Source organism: Apodemus sylvaticus, chromosome 13 (genome assembly GCF_947179515.1).
Source record: "Apodemus sylvaticus chromosome 13, mApoSyl1.1, whole genome shotgun sequence".
In the NCBI taxonomy this organism is placed as follows: domain Eukaryota; kingdom Metazoa; phylum Chordata; class Mammalia; order Rodentia; family Muridae; genus Apodemus; species Apodemus sylvaticus.
Genome location: NC_067484.1, coordinates 24885145 through 24905231, shown reverse-complemented (window position 1 = coordinate 24905231; position 20087 = coordinate 24885145). Strand labels below are relative to the sequence as shown.

Genomic DNA, 20087 nt, shown 5'->3' with positions numbered 1-20087 from the left:
GTAGAGAGAAAAGATCAAAGAATAACCCTGTTGTATTAAATAACTCAGAAAGTTAGAAGTTTGCCTTGCGGTTAGCTGAAAGGTCTCAATGAGCACAGTCAGAAATAACTTTGGAATCTGTGCAAGCCCACAAAGAAAAGATATGCAAGCATGAAAACACTACTACACATGATGGAACACAAATGCTTGGTGTGTGGGATCAGAACATCACAAATTTACAATCTCCAAAAGACACCAAACTACTTAAAGTGATCCGTTCCTGACTGTATTCCCAGAATGGTGGGCCAAGACAAACACTCCCTTTGAGCTGCTCTCTTTGATTTCACTACAGCAATAGGGCGTAAGGTCTCCATGACCTGACAGATAGCTAAAATGCAAGTTGTCTCCAGACAGGCACCAATACTCTCAGGACTATTGGAACAGCAACCATGTACTAGACCCTATTACCCTCTCCAATTGTCTCTCCATGTGGTGGTTAGTGTGACTGCTAAGCCTCATATAGAGAGTTTCTGCAGGCCGAAATATCTTAATAGCTTAAGGATATACTGTTGAACAAACAAACAAACAAAAAAAACCAAAGAATCAAAGAAGATAAAAGAAAGAAAAAAAGAAGAAAACCAACATTGATTCTTCCTAGGCATGCTCTACTAATCCTGGCTAATTCAGGATGAGCAGCAATCTCGCAGTTTACAGGAAGCTGCTCCCTGGTTGACACCGTAAATCCTACTTCCAAAGAAGCTCCCAGCAAACAGGAAATTTGTCACTGAACCTATTGTTCCTCTAGCAACCCATGCCAGAGCAATAGTGCTTTCTTTTTGTGCTTTTTTTTTCTTTCCATACGCCTCAGTATTTCTGCCTTCAATGCTGTTCTCCCTTTTGTTCCTTAATTCATTCCTGAAAATTGATTGAATTCTCTTGCTAAGTTATAGCAAGGGAGATGTAGTTTTTGTGGGAGGTAGTTCGCCCCTCTATAAATAGAATTTAACTCTGAAGGGAAAAGTAAGACAGCAGCCTTACATAACCTTTCACAAAAGCCCTACTCATTTTCCAGCAGGACCAGAGAAGGGCCTACAGTTCATGAGCTAAGCAGAAACTTGTCTCACCACTGGGAACACTAGTGATTTTCATTCAGATTGATCCAGTCTGCACAGCTGAGCCCTCACGTCCTCTCCTATTCCACTGTGATTTGGAGCTCTGGTTAAAGCTTGTCTCTCAACCAGACAGGGCAGAGCACAGGTTTCAAAGCCCCTCGCTGAGCTAGATCTCTGTCTGAAAGCTTTACTCCTCTTTAAACACCCCACTTAAGCCTTTCCTTTCCCTTCACAGAAGCCCAGGCAAATGAGCAGCTGGATTACTTCATGCCCCAAAGATCATTTCCAATCAAAAGCCAAGGTTCAGTTTGGGGTCAGTTCCACCAGGCTCTCACTTTTAGCATGTGTGTACTTTGAGAGCAGACCTGAAGGGCACAGCGAGGAGGAAAGGATTCCAGGCTCCGGCATCCCTTTTATGTGCCTCCCTTTTCCTTGTGTATCATAGTAATTTCAAGAATGAAGAGAGTGGACAGAGAGAGAGAGAGATGGGAAGTGAAAACCAGGGACCCCTTTGAAGTGTGTAGTCTCCTTGAGAAAAGGAGGGGAAAGGCAGATCGAATACTCAAAAACAGTGCAAGGGACTTCAAGCTCAAAGAAAATAAAGCATGACACGACCTCTGAGAGAGAGTGCAGTAGTAAATAAAACCAGCAAGCCAGAAGCTTCTTTGATGTGTGGATAGTTTGCCATGGTGAGACCTAAAGCAAAGCTACCCAAAGATGTTGCAAGCTAAGATGAAATTCATGTGGCTGGGGCATTTTTTCCCGTTGACTGTATGACCAGTTGTAGTTGGGTAGACTAGGGAAGACTGTGTCTCCTATGCAAATGTTTTTCAATATCCTTTTACCCTAAAGGAGAAAGCCAAGGCAAGGGCCAGGCTTTTTGAATTTCTAATGAAGCCCTGGGTGCTACAAATATTCTTGTTCTATGGACAAAAGCATAAATAATTGTTGAAATACCAGTGTAGCGGCTGGGCATTACAGTCATCTGAAGAGTTTTGAAAAATGAAATAAAATACTGAGACTTAGGTAGCTGTTACAAATGAACAGGTAAGAAGAGAGCCTTAAAACTGATGAAGAATCCAGAGGAAAGGTGCTTCTCCAGAGCAAAAGAACTTAGGGACATATTCTACCTTATGGGTTTGTTAACAAGGATGAATTAGCTTCCAGGCATTCATTCTAGGTAGCTAGGCCTGAAGAAAGTGCATGTAGCTAAAATCAGAAGAGGGAGTGATTGAAGATGGTTTGAAGGTACAATCTATAGGCAAGTATTAGAGGCCACTATGTTTGATTGGTATAACACTAAGTTAGCACCTACTAGTTGTCCCTTCAAACCCTAAATCCAGTAAAGACATGGGCCAGGATCCATTCACTCATATAAATAATAATATCAAACATTTTAGTAAAATATGATTCATTTTATTTCTGTATCTTTCACACATACAAAACTATAATTAAAATTTTATAATATGTGCCTATGCTTGTGAATGTAGTATTTGTAAAGTCCTTCTTCATAAAAACCCAAATTAAGATTATGTTAGCAATAGATTCTATTTATGAAATAGTAATTACAAATGAACTGAAAGCTATAGTATACTTTACATATTTAACCAGTGGGTTGATTTTATCACTAAATTATAGGTGGACTGCATAGGTTGATTTTCTGTCCGTTGAATATAGGAGAATGTTGAAATACAGTGAGATTAAGTGCTTCAACCAAACCCATTTCCTGGCTAATGTTTTCTTGTCCTCTAGATTATGTCACATCTATCTTCATGGCCACAGACCAGAGAACCAGAACCTATAGGTATGGCTCACTGGCACAGCTACTATTGGGTACAGTAATGTGATATGGTCATTAAACACTGACTTCTTGAGTTGTACATTAAAGCAAAGAGAGCATCCAGCTATATTTGAAGAAGCAACAATGTAAATAAAACATAGAGGAAGGCTAGAATTTTAAACAAAGCTTAGGCTTACTTTTCCTCATTGAGAGAAATCAGAAATATAGTTTTCAGAAGGCCACCCAAGGAAGAAATGCCCACGTCAGCCCTCATACCTCAGACTACACATGGGTGAAACCCTATTCTCTCTCTCTCCCCAGTGGAACTGGCCTCCTGAGCATGCTCATTAATAAACATTTGCCTTTGTCTGGGTCTTCATAATTTCCAAAACAGCTTCTCTCTAACTATATTAATTGTATCAATAAAATTCACCTGTCAACAAGTAGGAAATACCAGCTATAAATTCATAACTAACTCGTGGATTAGGGCCAGAGTTTCTTATGAAAGTTAATTAACTATTATTATGTTTGTAATGCTGCTTGGGGTAGCTATCTGGTATCATTCTTGTTGACTGGGTAGCCACTCTTTGGTTGCTGTTGCCCATTCTGGGTCCCAGCCAAGTGTAATGGCTTCTTGGTCCCTGGTAGAGACCATTGCTGTGTGGTCTCAAAAGAATGAAGAGGAGCTAATGGGAAAAACTAAGGGGGTCTGAGGAAAAGAGCAAGGGGAACTTGGGTCAGCTGATATTTATCTAAAATTTAAATCATGAGAAAATATCAAAGGACACTTCTTGATATGAACTTATTTCAGTGGATTCTGCTGCTCTTCTCTGAGCATGGGAATCAGATGTTGGTGAGAGGACCAGGAATGTTCTGCAGCTTCGCCTAGAACCCTACTATACAGTGGTTTCCTGCTGCAAGCTGGGCTAATCTGGTGCTCTTTCTTCTATCTCAGGACCTTGGCAACCTCTCTTTTTATCTGGTTTTCTCCCTGTGCACCTTATAAAACACCCTCTTTTTACCTTATTAATTTACTCTTTGGCTCTCAGATCAACTACAGTTTTCTTGGTGAATAAAACCTCTTTTTCATTTCTTTTCTTTCTTTTCTTTTTCTTCTGCTCTTTGGATACCTTCACTGTCTTTAATATGTTATCACAGTAGAGTATATCTATTCATTAGTATGCTTATCCATCTGGGCTCTAATGCTATTACCATCTCAAAAAGAGGCCTGGAACACTCAATAAATGTGTTGGTGGGGAAGAGTCATGGGAGTGTTTTGATGTGTGTGTTTTTTCTTTTTAGGAAGTTTGTTGGGATCTGTAAGATAATCCCTGCTAAATTTCATTCTTCCCATACTTATGTCTTAGCTTATTTTCATTTCATTTTATTTTATTTTGTCTTGGTTTAGATTTGTTTTTGTTTGTTTTTGAGACAGAATTTTGCTTTGTAGTCCAGACTGGTCGTGAACTCACTCTGCAGTTCAAGGTGTTCTCACACTCATAATCTTCAAACTTCACCCCTAAAATCTTGAATAATAAATATATGTGTGACAGTGCAACCAGCTTTTCTTAAATATGGCTTAGGTTAAACATGATTAACTATTTGCACCCCTATGCTTTAAAGACAAAACACACACGCACACACACACACACACACACAAACACACACACACAGAGTGAGAGACAGAGAGACAGAGAGACAGAGACAGAGACAGAGGCAGAGACAGAGACAGAAACAGAGACAGAGAGACAGACAGAGAGGCAGAGAGAGACAGAGAGACAGAAAAACACAGACAGAGAGACAGAGAGGGAGGGGGACAGAGAGAGGGAGACAGGGAGGGAAGAGGAAAAGAGAGAGAGACAGAGAGAGACAGAGACACAGAGAAAGACTCAGTGAGACTCAATCTATGAATCTTCTCAATTCTTGGAATATAGGGATGAGAGGATTGGGTGTTCCAGCCCACCTTGCCAGTATTCAGATATTTATGACAGAATGTTTAAACATTGTAGTGCTGTCTTTCTCAGTCTTTCCACTTTGTATCCCTTTTTAATAAGTGCTTTGTTCTGCTGTGGGGTCCATTCATCTAAGCAGGTGCCTGTCTCATTGACTTGAAGATAGACTCATGCACGATGAAAATACATTAAAACATTCCATTTATCATGTCATAACCCCTGTTAAATATCCATAACGATGATCTTGAGTCAAATATTTGATCTCATTTGATCTTATCAAGCTTAATAATTTTATTGGGCTTTAAGAAAACTACACAAAAAATGAGAACTCAAGGTTTGTAAGACAAAAATTGTATCTCTGGCTTTAACATAGTGGGGTATGATGGATCTATATTTTACAATGTGTTACTCAGGAAATCTTATCTAGAAACCTACATTAAATTGTAGGACTTTGATTACCAGTTATCCAAATTAGAAGGAGTTTGGATAAAACAGGAAGCATGGTTAAGCTTCAAGAGGGATAACAGGGAAGATTAAATGAACCAAATAGAGTTAGAGAAAATAAAGATGACCCAGGAGATGAAAACAATTTAGAGTCAAAACATTTAACCTGCTGGATTATAGAAGAGGCTGTGTCATTGCAAATGGAAAACAAGAACACTGCATTCAATGTCACAGGTATTAAGGAATATTTGGCACAGCATTATCTAAAATAAATTACAAAGTAAATTTCCAAAAGCAAGAAAAAAAAAATCTGTTGTGTTACTGAAATATTTCCCAAGGGGAGTAGCCAACAACCCATCCCTTGAGATGTTTCAAACTAGGAAGAAAATAACTAGAAATTGTCCTGCAGGGAACAGTTCTGCCCAGACATTAAACATGAAAGGAAAAGCTTGCAGATTTTCCCCTCTAATTTATATTCTTCTGCGATCCCATGAGGCTGAGGGAAGATGTGGGAAAAATGGATGGAGGACTCTCAATGCAAGGCTTGCTTAGATGTCTCAGCCTTGGCTTACATCTCTAATGAGTAGGCACAGAAGGCAACCAGCTAGGGAGGCCACTTGCAGCATATCCAAATGCGTTATTTAATCCACAGCCCTTTGTTAGCTTCCCAATGGGACCAAGTGGAATAAATTAAGAACCTATACAAAGTGAAAGGCATATATTTCTTCAAGCACAGGCTGTCTGAAGCCTGCAATCATACTTACTATGTATTTTACTGCATTGGAAACATATTCAAGGTCAAATGGGCAGAATAGGATCTATTTTCACTTAGATTTGGTGTCTGCTCTTAGGATTGTCATTCAATCTTCTTTTGGTTAGGTTAGATTCAGGAGATCCCACTGTGCCTGGAATTAAGCCTGGTGTCCCAGAACCTTGTTTACCTGTAAGCTCTCATCTACAAAGGCATGACAAAAAGGGTAAGTGAATATACACAGAAAATGTTGCTCATTACAATAAATATTCTTAAGCTGACTAAGGCCGTCTTTTTTTCTAGATAAAATCTAGTGTACATTTTGGAAAAGTGCTTGAGTAGTGTCTGGGGTGGGATAAACTTGATGTAACATAAAGTGACAACTTCCTAAAATGTCAACTGCTGATGATATCCATGCTTAAGAGCAAAGGTTGATTAGTAAGAAAACAGAATAGCGATCAACAAAGTGACTAAGATAAAATGGCTGCTCAGCTGAAGAAACAGGATCATAGAAGTATCTTGCTGCAACCACAAATGGCCAACAAATTTATGAGGAAAAAAATGCGCAGTTTTATTAGCAATCAGGGAAATGCAAATTAAACCCATAATGAGATGTTAATTCACATCCACCAGATGAAGGCAAATTAAGCAAATGAAAATACCAAGTGTTGGTAGAGACATGGAACAAAGAAGACTTTCATATGTTCTTGGTGTGGTATTATATAATAAATGTAGCCACCACTGCCTCTTACTATATATGTTTTCATGACTCAGCATTTCAACACATACATGCACACCTGGAAACAATGGTTAATGTTTAATGAGCAATGTGTATAAAAATGCTTAAATCATAAAGACTAGCAACAGAAAATTGGAGCTCAAAAAGTCTATTGACAGTATCTTAGGTAAGTTATAACCAGCAATGTCATGGAATATTACATAGTGGAGTAATTGAGTGTAGCTGTATGCACATACTCTGGCAGTCTAAGATATTTAATGTTTAGCAATAAAGGAAATCAGAAACAAATATATTTCTTTGATTACAACCACATGTAACAGAACCAAAGAGTTTGTTAAAGAGAGATGCATTTGTGGAAATCTTACAAATTTTAAGGATTAACACAAAATTCAGAAAATAACAGAAAATTCAGTCAATGGGTAAATAGTTTTTGTTTTATTATTGTTATCATCTTCAGTGTTATTATTAATCACACCAGACACTACATATATGTGCAGTCTATAATTTAAGTAAATTGTGATGTTGAAACTAGAAGTGAACTAGCATGGGTGTGGTCCACTCCTTCATTTAAAAAGGAAAACTAGGATTCATGAAGAACAAATGACAACCAAATTAGTATATCAAAGTTTAGAAGTACCACAAACCCATTAATTAAATAAATTGGGGTGGTTTCCTTTGACAAGGAATTCATGTCTTTTCTTACATGAAAGACAATTTGTGTAAAACTGAGCAAACCAAGATTGTAGAAAGGATGGGGAAGAGGTTCAACTGGACATAACAATGTAAAGGAAAGGTAATTCCTGAATCTAAAATCAGGTTTTTTTAATATGTCACAGTTAGAAACTCATGTCCTAAATTTTAAAAATGCAATGCTTTATCTTCAGGTCTTCAGAAACAATCCTATAGTGTAAAAACTGCATCATAGTGATGGCATAAATATATGACAAATAGGTCAAACCATGTTCTATATCTTAAAAGGCCGTTGAGTGGAGAAATATTTCTAAAATTTGATTGGTGAAATCTACAAATATTGAGACTTAACATGAATCTTTACCTACTAAGGCAAGTGGCCTGAATGAGTATCATTCATATCATTCAATTTTTTATTCTAAGAAAATATAAATAGAGATTTAAAAACATTTTAGGTAGCCTAGAATAAAGTTATATTGATAGTTTTTATTTGATCACAATAATAAATAAATAACAAATAATAAGTAAATAACTAGGTCATAATGATAAATATACAACTAGTAAATGTCAGCAAAATGATAATTTTTCATTAAGTAAGATGGTAAAGAACCAATTAGTTCAATAGAACATGCTTGTCCTAGATAGTATTGAGAATTGCCTTCTGTCCAGGCCAGTATGTAACAAACACAGGGAAGAAATTTCTAGATTGCAACAAACAGCCAGGAAATTATATATAAAAAGAAGCCCTCAACATGTTACAGAATTTGGTTTTGTGAAATAAAGGATATATATATATTCTTAATACAAGACATAATTGAGTTATGGGCATTGGGTTCCAGAAATTTAGAAGAAAATGACAAATCCCCCACTTAAGCCATGCCATAATAGTATACTTGAGAAATATGATCAGTAAATAGGAAATGATTTGTGGTTTTCCTTACTTGCTGGACTTTGGCCCCAAGAAATGAAAGCTGTGTGAACTATGGTTGTTTAAAACTGTTCATAGGAACACTATATATTCACATGACCATTGGCAAATTACCATCAATAATGAAAATAGAGGAATGTTCAGTCATAAACTTTATACCGTATTTCTAAATCACACCATAGGACAAAATTGGAGCATTTCTGAACTATCAAGAAAATATTTTTTTTTCTTAAGAGTTGTGTTAAAGGGGTGTTTTAAGCCTCAGGCTAAATTTGTCACAGAACTTTAGAGCTCTGTTGTAATTTTGATCATCAATCAACCAACCTGCATTTCTTCATGTTAGTACTGCGCTGAACCAGAGAAGTATATGGTGAGGGGGTCGGCACTCACGTGGGAGAACTAAGCGTGTTTTATGAAATTGTGCTGCAATTTGCCTGAGTGCTATGATTAAAAAGGTGCATAATAATTTGCATTTTATTTTTTGCTGCTGCTCACTTGGCATACGTAACATGTAATTTTGTCTTGTGCATTTTTATTGGCCTACAGGGAAAACAGTCTGGATTGCTTATCCTCCAGTCAGCAAGTTGAAGATTCACTTTGTGAGGTCCTAGTTTTAAAGAGTATCTTCAATGTACTGGGGCAGATCACAGTGGCAGCCATGATAAGGGAGTGAGAAAGGCTCTGAACCTTGAAACATGGAATCATTAATGAAAATTAAAGTTCTACACTTCAGCCTTGTGTAACAACTTTGTGGCCAAATCATGTGACCAGGTTCTCACAGCCATCACCCTATTTGACTCACTCCTTTCTCAAAACTTGTGAACTCTAGAATGTTTGGGAGTCATGTCTTGGAAGCCACAGGTGAGTTGTCCCGTCTTTCAGAATTACTTGGTTCTTTTATGAGCACAGTTCATGTTTTACTAAAAGAAGCAGTCACAAGCATTTAAAAATGTATTTTTAAAGCAAATCCTCGTGTCTCCTAAAGGATAATGCAGCATGTGAAGCATAAGGCTTATGGGGCAAGGACGTGGTTGCATCAACAAGGGTGGCCTTGCTGTGTGAGGAGGACAGCTGGATTCTCCAAGGACAGGCAAGAGATAAGCAAACAATCCATGGCAGGCCACTGAAAACTTCACGGGAAATTGTACAGATATTGAATTTGGTGCATTCCAATCCTGAACCAGCCATATCGCAAGCCCAGGTTCAACAGGTCCTGAAATTCTCAAGACCTTCTCTACTGTCACCCTGACACAGAGAAGGTAAGACAGGAAATATCATATTTATATATTATAAATTCTACAGATCTATCACACTCTCCACTTTATTTCATTTTTTTCTATTATCTGATAACTTTTAATTGGCAATCAATCAAGTAATCATCAGTGGGTCATTATTCTTTGAACCCCAGAAATACTATAAGGCTTTCTAAAATTTATGTGTACAGTTCATCAAAAAGATTACCAGTAGAGATAGATGAAAAATTATCATTTGAGAAGATACTTCTACCACAAATATCCAGACACAGCAACCAGTTTCTGATTTGGCATGAGTTCCCTATGGTAATGCAGGCCAGGTCTGTGGAAACTGGGGGGAGCTGGATCCAGGCCAGCACCACATTCCTAGTGAATCTTGAGTGTCCTTACTTAGACACCTGAAGGAGAAGGCAGGGAGCTGTAGAAAGCTGCTCCCTGTGCATGTACCCTTGTATTTCACTAAAGACAATGATTCCCTACAACCACATTCTTTCCTGACAGGAAAGCACGAGGAAGAAGTCTCGTACACATAGTTTAAGATGGTAAATTCTCCAAAGAAATTGGAGCACTATTTGCTTTAAAATGTCTTAGAATACAGTCTTACATGAAAAGAGTCGATCCAGAAACTTCAGCACTTCCTTTAAACATTCAGAGCCCCTGAAGATAAAAGCAGGGCCGGGTTGGCAGGATTTAAATCAATCTGCATGCAGATGATAGAGATCAAACTTCATTACATAGCATTACTGTGTGTTGCTAGAAACTTCTCGGGAACAATTCACACACATAAGAGAACTCTTAGAATAGGGAGTGGATAAGTACAGAGGGAAGCATGGGCAGGAAAAGAGAACCCTTTTTGAGGAAATAGTGCTGAGATTCCCTTAGACTGTGTACCCTGCCTTCACTTTCTAGAAACAAACAAACAACAGCAGCAACAAACTATCCCAGCTTCTCAAATGAATTGCCTCCCCCAAGCTCTTGCCAGATTCCTATTGGTTTAGAACCTTACCCTGTCCTCCAAAGGGACTGTCTGGCCTTGTTCCATTAAAGAACTAGACAGAATGAAAGCCCATTCTTCGCAAGGAACTAAGGAAGTCTGCAGAAAGGTTAACTTACCAGGGAATAAATGAAACACACACACACACACACCACACAAACACACACAAAGAAGTTATAAATCTCTTCGGGGGGGGGAGGGGGGAGAGTGTCTATCAGCCCCTTGCAGCAGCCTTGCTGTTAGGAGCATTAAAGCAAATGCACTGAACCTAATATATTCACATATAACACATGTGCTGGCCATTTCACATGCTTCATAACCCGGAGGGCAGCTGCTGCAGGGTGGGAAATGGATAGTGTGACAGGTCACTGGTGATTTATACAGCAGCACTCGCACGAGCAGTGGAGGGCTTGCTTACCCAGGCAACCCCAGGTCCTGACATCCTCTTTCCTCTGCAAAGCAAGCCCAGGAAAGGCACCTGGTCTGCTGTGACTCTTGGTGGGAAAAGGGAGCTGGACAAAGCAAACATTCCACATACTTCATTACATCTAGACTACATAAACTCAATCAAATGTAGCACAAAAGGAACAGATACTTAAATAATTAATGGGTCAACTTCCTATTTGATTCATTAAGGTCTCATATTCCCGTCTTACCTGAAATCGTGAGAATCTACCTGGTGCCTCTGCACAGGGCTCACGCCAAGTAAAGAGGAGAGCATCCTATAAGAGCAAACTAATCCTGCACTGCCTTCCTCTCTCAGCTTCAAGTCCTCACTCTGCACAGACACTGTTCAGGGATACCCTTTTTGTTGCCGCATAATAATGACATTCAAATGGACAAGTTTCACATTTTGCCTAGCATGAGGGGAAGGGCCAGAGCTATTGTGCTAGTCTCCATAATCCTTTGGTACCAATCAACAAAGTCTTTAAAACCTTCTGCTGAGTGGGAATTTCAATGCCTGTGGACTAGACATTTGGCCTTATTAAGGGCACCTCCTACTGGTCCTTTCTTGGAGTGAACTATGCTTCTTTGGTGCCAATGTTCCCCAAAATTGCTACTAAGGAAAAGGATATTATTCAGATAAATGAGCAAAGAGGAGCAGAATGAGCTGAATTAGCAAAATCTGCAAAGTGCACCACCCACAGTCTCGGGACCTGCACAAATCACATCACCTTTATTGTCAATTAACACAAATGTATTTAGACATGTGAAGAAGTTAGAAATAAAGCTCAGCACAGGTCAGCCACTGGCACTTTCCTTACACATGTTTTTGTTGTTGTTAGATTTGTCTATGAAGAGAAAATTTTGAGAAGGGAATAATTGAAATAAAGAAGTGATAAACAAATGACTAAATAAAAAACAAACAACTGTAAATGAATAGGAAAGGCAATGTTTAATTTAAGGACTAATAAAACATATTGGATCTATCTCTGTTCATCTCCCACCAGTTTTTGCAGGGTAATAGTCATTTGGGAATGGCTTTAAAATATTGCATAACTGACAACGTTGTCTATTTTACACACCTCGAGTAATTCAATATTGTCAGCTATGGTTCTCTCTCTCTCTCTCTCTCTCTCTCTCTCTCTCTCTCTCTCTCTCTCTCTCTCTCTCTCTCTCTCCTTTCTCTCCCCCCCCCAACCCCCAGCCCCGCCTGTGGGCTTTCTGTTTAGTAAGGAACATCTCTGAACTTCCCTCTTTCTGTCCAGGTACTCTCAAAGTGCCAGACAGAGCACAAGGCTTCTTCTGGGTACAAGGAAGATCTTGCTTGCTCTGCCTCTGAGCACTTGCAGTTTACCGAGGGCATTTTTAACACTTCCCATTACCACAAGAATAAACTACCCCCTACCCTCTCCACACCTACCTCCCACCTTCAAAGGGAGTAATTACAGAGGACAAAGCTCTGGGAGAGAGGAGCCAGGGAGGAGGGGACCGCCCAGAGGGAGGAGGGAGGGCCAGCAACTGAGCTGAGGGTGGGGGTAAGCGCGCGCATCATAGGCGTCTCTCAGCATGCAGGCACACACAGACACACACACACACACACACACACACAGAGAGAGAGAGAGAGAGAGAGAGAGAGAGAGAGAGAGAGAGAGAGAGAGAGAGAGAGGGGGGGGCACGAACACACGCGTGCGCGCGCGCGCGCGCGCACACACACACACACATACACACATACACACACAGAGGCTGACTCGCTTTGGCTGCCTATAGAAGGATGGAAGCCCTGCGCACGGGCTGGCGTTAATCCTGAATGCTGGCTTGATGCTTCATGGCCGGAATCCCTTGCCACACCGCGAAGCGACGCATTCTCTGCTTGTGTTCGCAAGCCTTGGTTCTGCAACCGGGGACTAGACAGTCGGAGTTTAGGACTCTGGGGAGACAGGGGGACTTGGCTGCTGTGATATAATTTTATTCCCTGTTAATTTCCGAGGCACAGGTTGGGGCGCACCTCTCCAACTCCTGGCCCCAGCCGGGGCAGTCTTTGCATGTGAGGAAAGGTCGATTCCGAGGGGACTTGCATGCTCACGCTGCCCGCCGCAGCTGTTCTCTTTTCCCTCAGCAGACTGGCTCCCTCTACTCAGTGCCCACCTACTTGTGGTGGTGTCCCGCAAAACGAGTAAATCTTATCACTTTGTTCGTTTTTATTCTTTTGGCCTCAGAAAGAAACCTCAGCTCCGCATTCGGAGACTGCAGCATCCAGAGAGCAGCCTTTGGATCTTTCTTTCTCCTGATCTAGCCCCGGAACAGTTTTGCCATTTTTAATTAGAAATTACGCTTGCCAAGTGCTAGGGCCAGTAGGCCTATTTCCCAGAATATCAATCATTTGGAGTTTGGAGGTGTCTTAGAGATATTTGGAGACTTAACTAACAAACAGCATTAACCCACCGTTAAAATCTCAAATTCATATCCATCTGTCTGCCAGCTCTTCCTCTCTTCAGACACCGCTATGCACTCATCCAAAGTCCTCAAAACATATATGTCTCTTTCTTGATTCTCAATCAGCACGTACAAAAAATACAAAGCCAGGGTCGCATGTATTCACATAAGCATCTTCAGCAGATCCATCCCACACAGACTTGCTCTAAGCAGCCTGGATGTCACCCTCTGCTTACTCCTGTTACCCCATCCACCAACCCCTTCCCAGGTTTTTGAGGCTCAGAGGATACAGCCCAGTTCCTTTCAACGGCATCCCCATCACTTTCAGGAGCTTGCCCTCCAAGCCAACACAAGTATTTGTAAAAAGCAAAGACGCAAGAGAAGCACCACATTGATAAAGCGCGAAGAGATGCCCTCTACCCCACCGACATCCTCCGCCCCCAGGAGGAAAAAGTCTTCTGTCTTTTATCATCCACGAGAAAACGGTGGGCAGAGAGAACACCCAATACCGTATTTCTCTCCCACTCTAATTCTACTCTCCAAATGAAACGGGAAAAGGAAGGGGTAAAGGGTGGGGGAAGCGAAGAGAAGAAAGAAAAAGACCTCTTACCCGTGACTTGGAGATGCGCGCTGAGCAAGAAAGCTCCGAAGAGTACAAAAGCCAGCTTGGGTACCCAAACACATCCAAGACTATTCTCCATATTTCAGCCAACACCTTCGGGGCCGGGGGTCCTGGGCAGCGGTGGCACTCACACACATGCACTCACACACGCATGCACACATGCACACACCCGCGCCGGGCCCCTTAGGCTTCCTCCTCCTCTTCCTCCTCGTCCTCTTCCTCCACCTCTTTCTCCACCTCCCCTGCGCCTCTTCTGCCTGCGAAGCCTTTTTTTCTTGTCCAGGGACACAGTCAGCAGCAAGAAGAGGCAGTGAAAAGTTCCATTCGGTCCAAGAGCTCCAGAACCCCGGTAACACCTTGGAGAACTAACTCAAGGAAGCTGAGGGAACAAGCGAAGGGGAGACAGCTCTCCGTGGGGTTTGTGAGGCATCAATGAACAGAATATCCAGAAGGGCTAAAGAGGAGACGCAAAGCAATCCTGTGGCTGGCCATGCGTTAGATCGTTGAGGCTGCTTCCTTGTAGTCCGTTGGATAAAGTTGGAGAGAAAAAAATCCACGCTGGTGATGCAGTCGGTTTGGCTTCTCAGAGCTGGGGAACCGGGTAGGGGGCAGAGGCGGTGGAGTGCTGGGCAGAGCGCTCTCACTTGTTACTGGGGTGTCCGCCAGCGGTGTGTGAGCTGAGAGTTGGAACCTTACTATCCATTGATCCGGAGAAGTGGAGGGTTGGAAGGGAAAATGTGGAGACCGGAGGGAAACGAACTGGATCAGGGAAAGACTCCACGTAATGGGGGGCGGGGGCCTAGCGAAGCTTAGGGGAAAAAAAAGAGCGGACGGAGGAGGCTTCCAGCAGCTGCGTTTGCCTGGTCTACATATCAATGCGCAGGGATGCCCTCTGTGGGCAAAGCGTGGGAAGTCACTTTTGTCAATGGAGCCAGCGAACATCAAGAGCATCTGGAGGCTTTGCAGCAATCATTTTTGATCTTCAGCATTCAGGAAATTATTTTGTGTGACTGTAAAATCTAGGCAGGTGTTTCACATGGGGCAAGTGGCCAGCCTGTTACTTTCTTTCTTGTTTTCTGCATTGTTAAGAGACATTGTCATTTAGGGAAATGAAAAATCAGCAAATACAACCCACTTCTAGAAGTGGGAAACAGAGACCCCCAAAACACCCCACACGGTAAGCAAACGCCAGACTGCTGCTTCCTGGGGAGTGGAAATGAAACCTTTTCCATTGCGCATTTTATTTCCTCCGCGCTCACTCTCCTCCAGATGTGAAGCAGAAGTACAGGCATTTAAAGCACTCACCATATTCTGGGATCCTCAAGGTCTCCCAGGAAACACGAGCCAACTGGAGATTTAGCATGACTCAATCCCCATTCCCAAGGGTCAAGGTTTTCATCAGCTGGGAGAAAAGAGTCAGTGAACAGTTTTCAATTATTATATTTATGCCGATCCACGTTATGAGAGTGTGTTCACAGAGAAGGAAAGACTTCTCCAGTCTCTAGTCAGATGGTGAAGGAAGGGTATATTATGTAAACACACATATGAAATCACACACAGACATACACAGACACACACACATGCATGCGCATACACACCTCATACACACAAACACACACATACACACATACACCATACACACACAGAGACGCAGATACACTCAGATACACCCCATACACACATATACACCCAATACACACAAACGAATAGACACACTAACAAACATAGACACACACATGCATGCACAGACACACCCCATATACACAGATACACACAATCACACATACATCAGACAAACAGATACACACTGAGACACACACATACATTCTCACAAACACCCCATACACACAGACACACACATACAGAGATAAACACAGATACACACTGAGACACACATATGCATTCACACACATACTCCATACACACAGACAGACACATACACACATACACCATACACACAGAGACACACACAGGCATACACACAGTGCACGCACACACAAATACAGACACACAGATAAACACACAGAGACACACACTTGCATTCATACACATACCCCATAGACAGACATACATACATATGCCATACACACAGAGACATACACACAGCAGACACACACACACACAGACAAACAGATACACCCTGAGACACACCTATGTTCAAACATACACACCCTATACACACAGAAACAAACATACACACATACACACAGCAGACACACACAACTACAGACACACAGATACACACAGAGGGACACACATATGCATTCACACACATACACACATACACCATACACTGTACACACACAGACAGACACAAATATACATGTACACACACACCATACACAGAGACACACACAAACTACACACAGCAGACACATACACACACAAAGAGAGAGAGACAGACAGAGAGAGAGAGAGAAAGAGGAAAAGAGGGAGGGAGAGAGAGAGCAGTTTTCAGGAAAACAGTACAGAGTAAAAGTTGAGAAAACTGTTCCAAGCTCAGTTATTTTGCACATTTTGTCTTCTCTGTAAGATGTCAGGCAGACTCCACAGGTAATGTCCTGTGCCTTTCATCTCTGCCCTACTCACAGATGCTAGTGGGATGTGGAAAAGAGCACTGCAGTTTTGCTAAAAGAATGAACTCACAAACAAATGGATGTAGGCAGGAAAATGATGAACAGAAACCCTTCTGAAATGTGTTCAGCTTCCCTTGTCTCTTGTTCTTCATCATGTGATTTTTTGATTATTCCTCCCTTCCCCCCTCCCCCACTCGGTCTTGTCACTCAGATTTCACAAGGTTGGTAAAGGATAGCTGTAAGAGGAGAGTGAAAAGGAAGATGTACTAGTTACGTGGAATAAGGACACTACCAGAAAACACTAACACTGGAGAAGGATGCTTCGGTTCCTTAGCAATGCTCACCTGTTTCCACCCAGAAAAAGAGTTGAAATAAAGAGTGTGGCATCTCTGATGATAAAGTCCAAACTTCCCCAAGAATCTTTGATGCTTTGTTGATATCCAATTTTTCAAAACAGTAAAAGTAATAAATTTAATTAAATATAAATTTAATATATTATATTATATTACAATATAATATTATATTAATAATATTATAATATTATATTATAATATAAATATAATTAAAATAAAAAATTTAATGTAGAGATGAGGTCTACCACATGGGTTATTTTTCTATAAGATCAATGCTAGCAAACATTAAGAAATTTATCACACTCAGAATTTGGTATGAAAATTAATCAGGCACCAGGGGAGTGCTTTTTGGCTCATGGGAAAAATCTGTACCCTTCATGTAGATGCATAAGTGACTGTAGAAATAGTAGACAGAAAAATAAAAATAAAAGAATAAAAAAAATAAAGTATACAAGAGTCAGCAGCCATGGGGAAAGAACTACAATCTCTTAAAAAATGTAAAGTTCTATATTCATCAGACCAATGAGCTCTTATTACCTAGGGAGGGATGGGAACCCAGACTGATCTGTGTTGTTTAGGTCCCTGTAATGCAGTGGTTCTCAACTTTCCTAATGTTGGGACCCTATAATACAGTCCTAATGATGGTGAGCCCAACCAAAAAGTTATTTTATTGTTGCTTCATAACTGTCATTTTGGTATCTTTATGAATCATGATATAGATGTCTGATATGCTACTGAGTGGGGCTTTGATCCAAGAGTTGAGAATCTTTGCTGCTAAAGTATCCTACATAACTCAGCACAGGAAGTTTAATCATCAAGTTATCTTCCACATGATCTCTGATCGTCATGTCCAAATGAGTCCAGGGCATCAGTCCACTGAGGAAGGAGCTTCTACATCAACACATCATGTACTTCCCTTCCACTTTGGCATAGCTCTGTTCACCAGCTGATGGTAAGCGACACTTTCTTGTACCCCTTCCCCCAGCATCCCCTTCTTTAGATTCTTTAGCTTAGTTTAAGAATCTTCTATTGAAAACAGTTTTAATGGTTTCAACGCTGAAGAATTTGTGGCATATATTTGGGGGGAGACAATGTATTTCCTTTTCTTTCTTTTTAAAGGTGACAGACACACTTCCTACTTGACCTTCTCATTAGCAGAAAGAATATCAAAATATATAATGAAAGAAGAAAAGAAATGGGGGCCCATAGGAAATAGCTTTGTATAATCAATACACTTTGCATAATCTTTTAGACATTTAGGATTTTTAACATGTTGGTAAATCATTCAGATGTAAAATTTTATTTCAAAGACATATTAGTTAATACTTCCTTTCTCCCATCCACCTACACCATGTTGAATGTTACTAAGTGGATATGGAAAAGCTATGCAAAATCTTGATTTTTCTGAGATTAAGCCAAAAAAAAAAAAGCCCAGTTAAAAGAATGTAATTCCTTTTAGTGTTCTAGCTGAGGAAATGAATTTCTTATCCTACCTTAATTCAGAAAGTTAATTACCTTCTCACCTCACCCATTCTCCCAACACCATGGTCTGGTTTCAAATAAGATTGAAACTAAAGTTTAGAAATTGACTTGCTAAATCAATAGTATCAAGTCAGATGGAACATATTCCAATATACTACAGATCAGATGATGAAAATATGATAAACTACAATTTATTAATTTGCTTAAGAAATTTAGTTGCTTTATGCAGTGAAACTATTTACATAAAATATGCAAATCTAAATATGACAAAGTTATTGCTATTGTCTAATTTTGAATTATTGGGTAAGGGGATATTTTTCCACATTTTAAAACTTTTTGGTGCATTAAAATTTTATTTTGAAGGCATCTGCATATCTGACAGTACATGTATGAAGGTCATAAGACAGCTTCTGAGACTTGCTTCTCTTCTTCCAGCATGTGGGTCCTGGAAACCAAACTGGGAACTTCAGTCTAAAGTACTGGGCTGGAGAAATAGCTCAGTGGTTCAGAGCACTGACTGCTCCTACTCTTCAGAAGGTCCTGAGTTCAAATCCCGGAAACCACATGGTGCCTCACAATCACCCATAATGAGATCTGACAGCCTCTTCTGGAGTGTCTGAGGATAGCTACAGTGTCCTTACATATAATAAACAAATAAATCTTTAAAAAATTTAAGTAAAGTACCTTTACACATTGAGCTTTCTTGCTGGACCAAGGGATATGTTTTAATTGACTATTAATTGCTTTTGATTGATATGTACTTAATTGCTCTATTAATTTAGAATATCTTCTTCTGAATTGGTGATTTATACTTTGAGGGTACCACCTTGCACATTTCTGACCATAAAATTAGGAAGTGGATCCTGAGTCACATTATGTGTACAAAGTATTCTACTCTTCTGATCATGATGATTTAAGGCCAAGCCCATCAGCAAACCTGAATGAAGAAACCATCACCTGCCTTCCCTCATAGGAAAAATGAGAGTATGTATTCTCTCGGAGGCACATTAAGAGAAACCTTTTAAGCCTTGATTGTGAAGGACGAGTATGGTATTCCAAAGAAGGGATAACTTAGAAGCTTTGTAGCTCTTCAAATTCCCTGACCACACTCCCCCTACTCCAAATCCCCATGTCATCTTGCTCCAATCCTTGAATTTGTAAACATGGACAAAAAGATTTAGGGAAGTGATAATGCCAAGGCCAGGGCATGAGGAGATTACCTTTGAATACCCAGGAGAGAACAATGCAATCACATGACTTGTTAAAACAAACAAAGCAAAGAAACAAGAAAGGGAGACACAGAGAAAGAGCTATGGGCTCACAAGCTGGAGCTGGGGAAGGGTGGTTCTGTTACTGGGAGGAATCAAGAGTCACAGTATGTGTTAGACTTCAAGAGCTGAAGAAGATAAACATTATTATACTTCTCCACAGAATACATAGTCCTAAACATCCTTGGATTTTAACAATGAAATGCCACATTTGGATATTTGACCTTTTAAGTTATAAACTACTAAATTCCTGTTACTTCAAGCTATAGCACAGTGGTAGCTTTCGA

General features: G+C 40.4%; 1 protein-coding gene across 1 annotated transcript in view; it reads right to left on the bottom strand.

Annotated features, from left to right (window-relative positions):
- Window positions 1-14476, bottom strand: part of Dcc (DCC netrin 1 receptor) — a 1165761-nt gene extending 1151285 nt beyond the window's left edge. Inside the window, exon 1 of the mRNA XM_052155825.1 lies at window positions 14110-14476. Coding sequence (XP_052011785.1) covers window positions 14110-14200 — 91 coding nt within the window. The 5' untranslated portion in view covers window positions 14201-14476. The remainder of the gene's footprint in view (window positions 1-14109) is intronic.
- Window positions 14477-20087: the final 5611 nt, after the last annotated feature.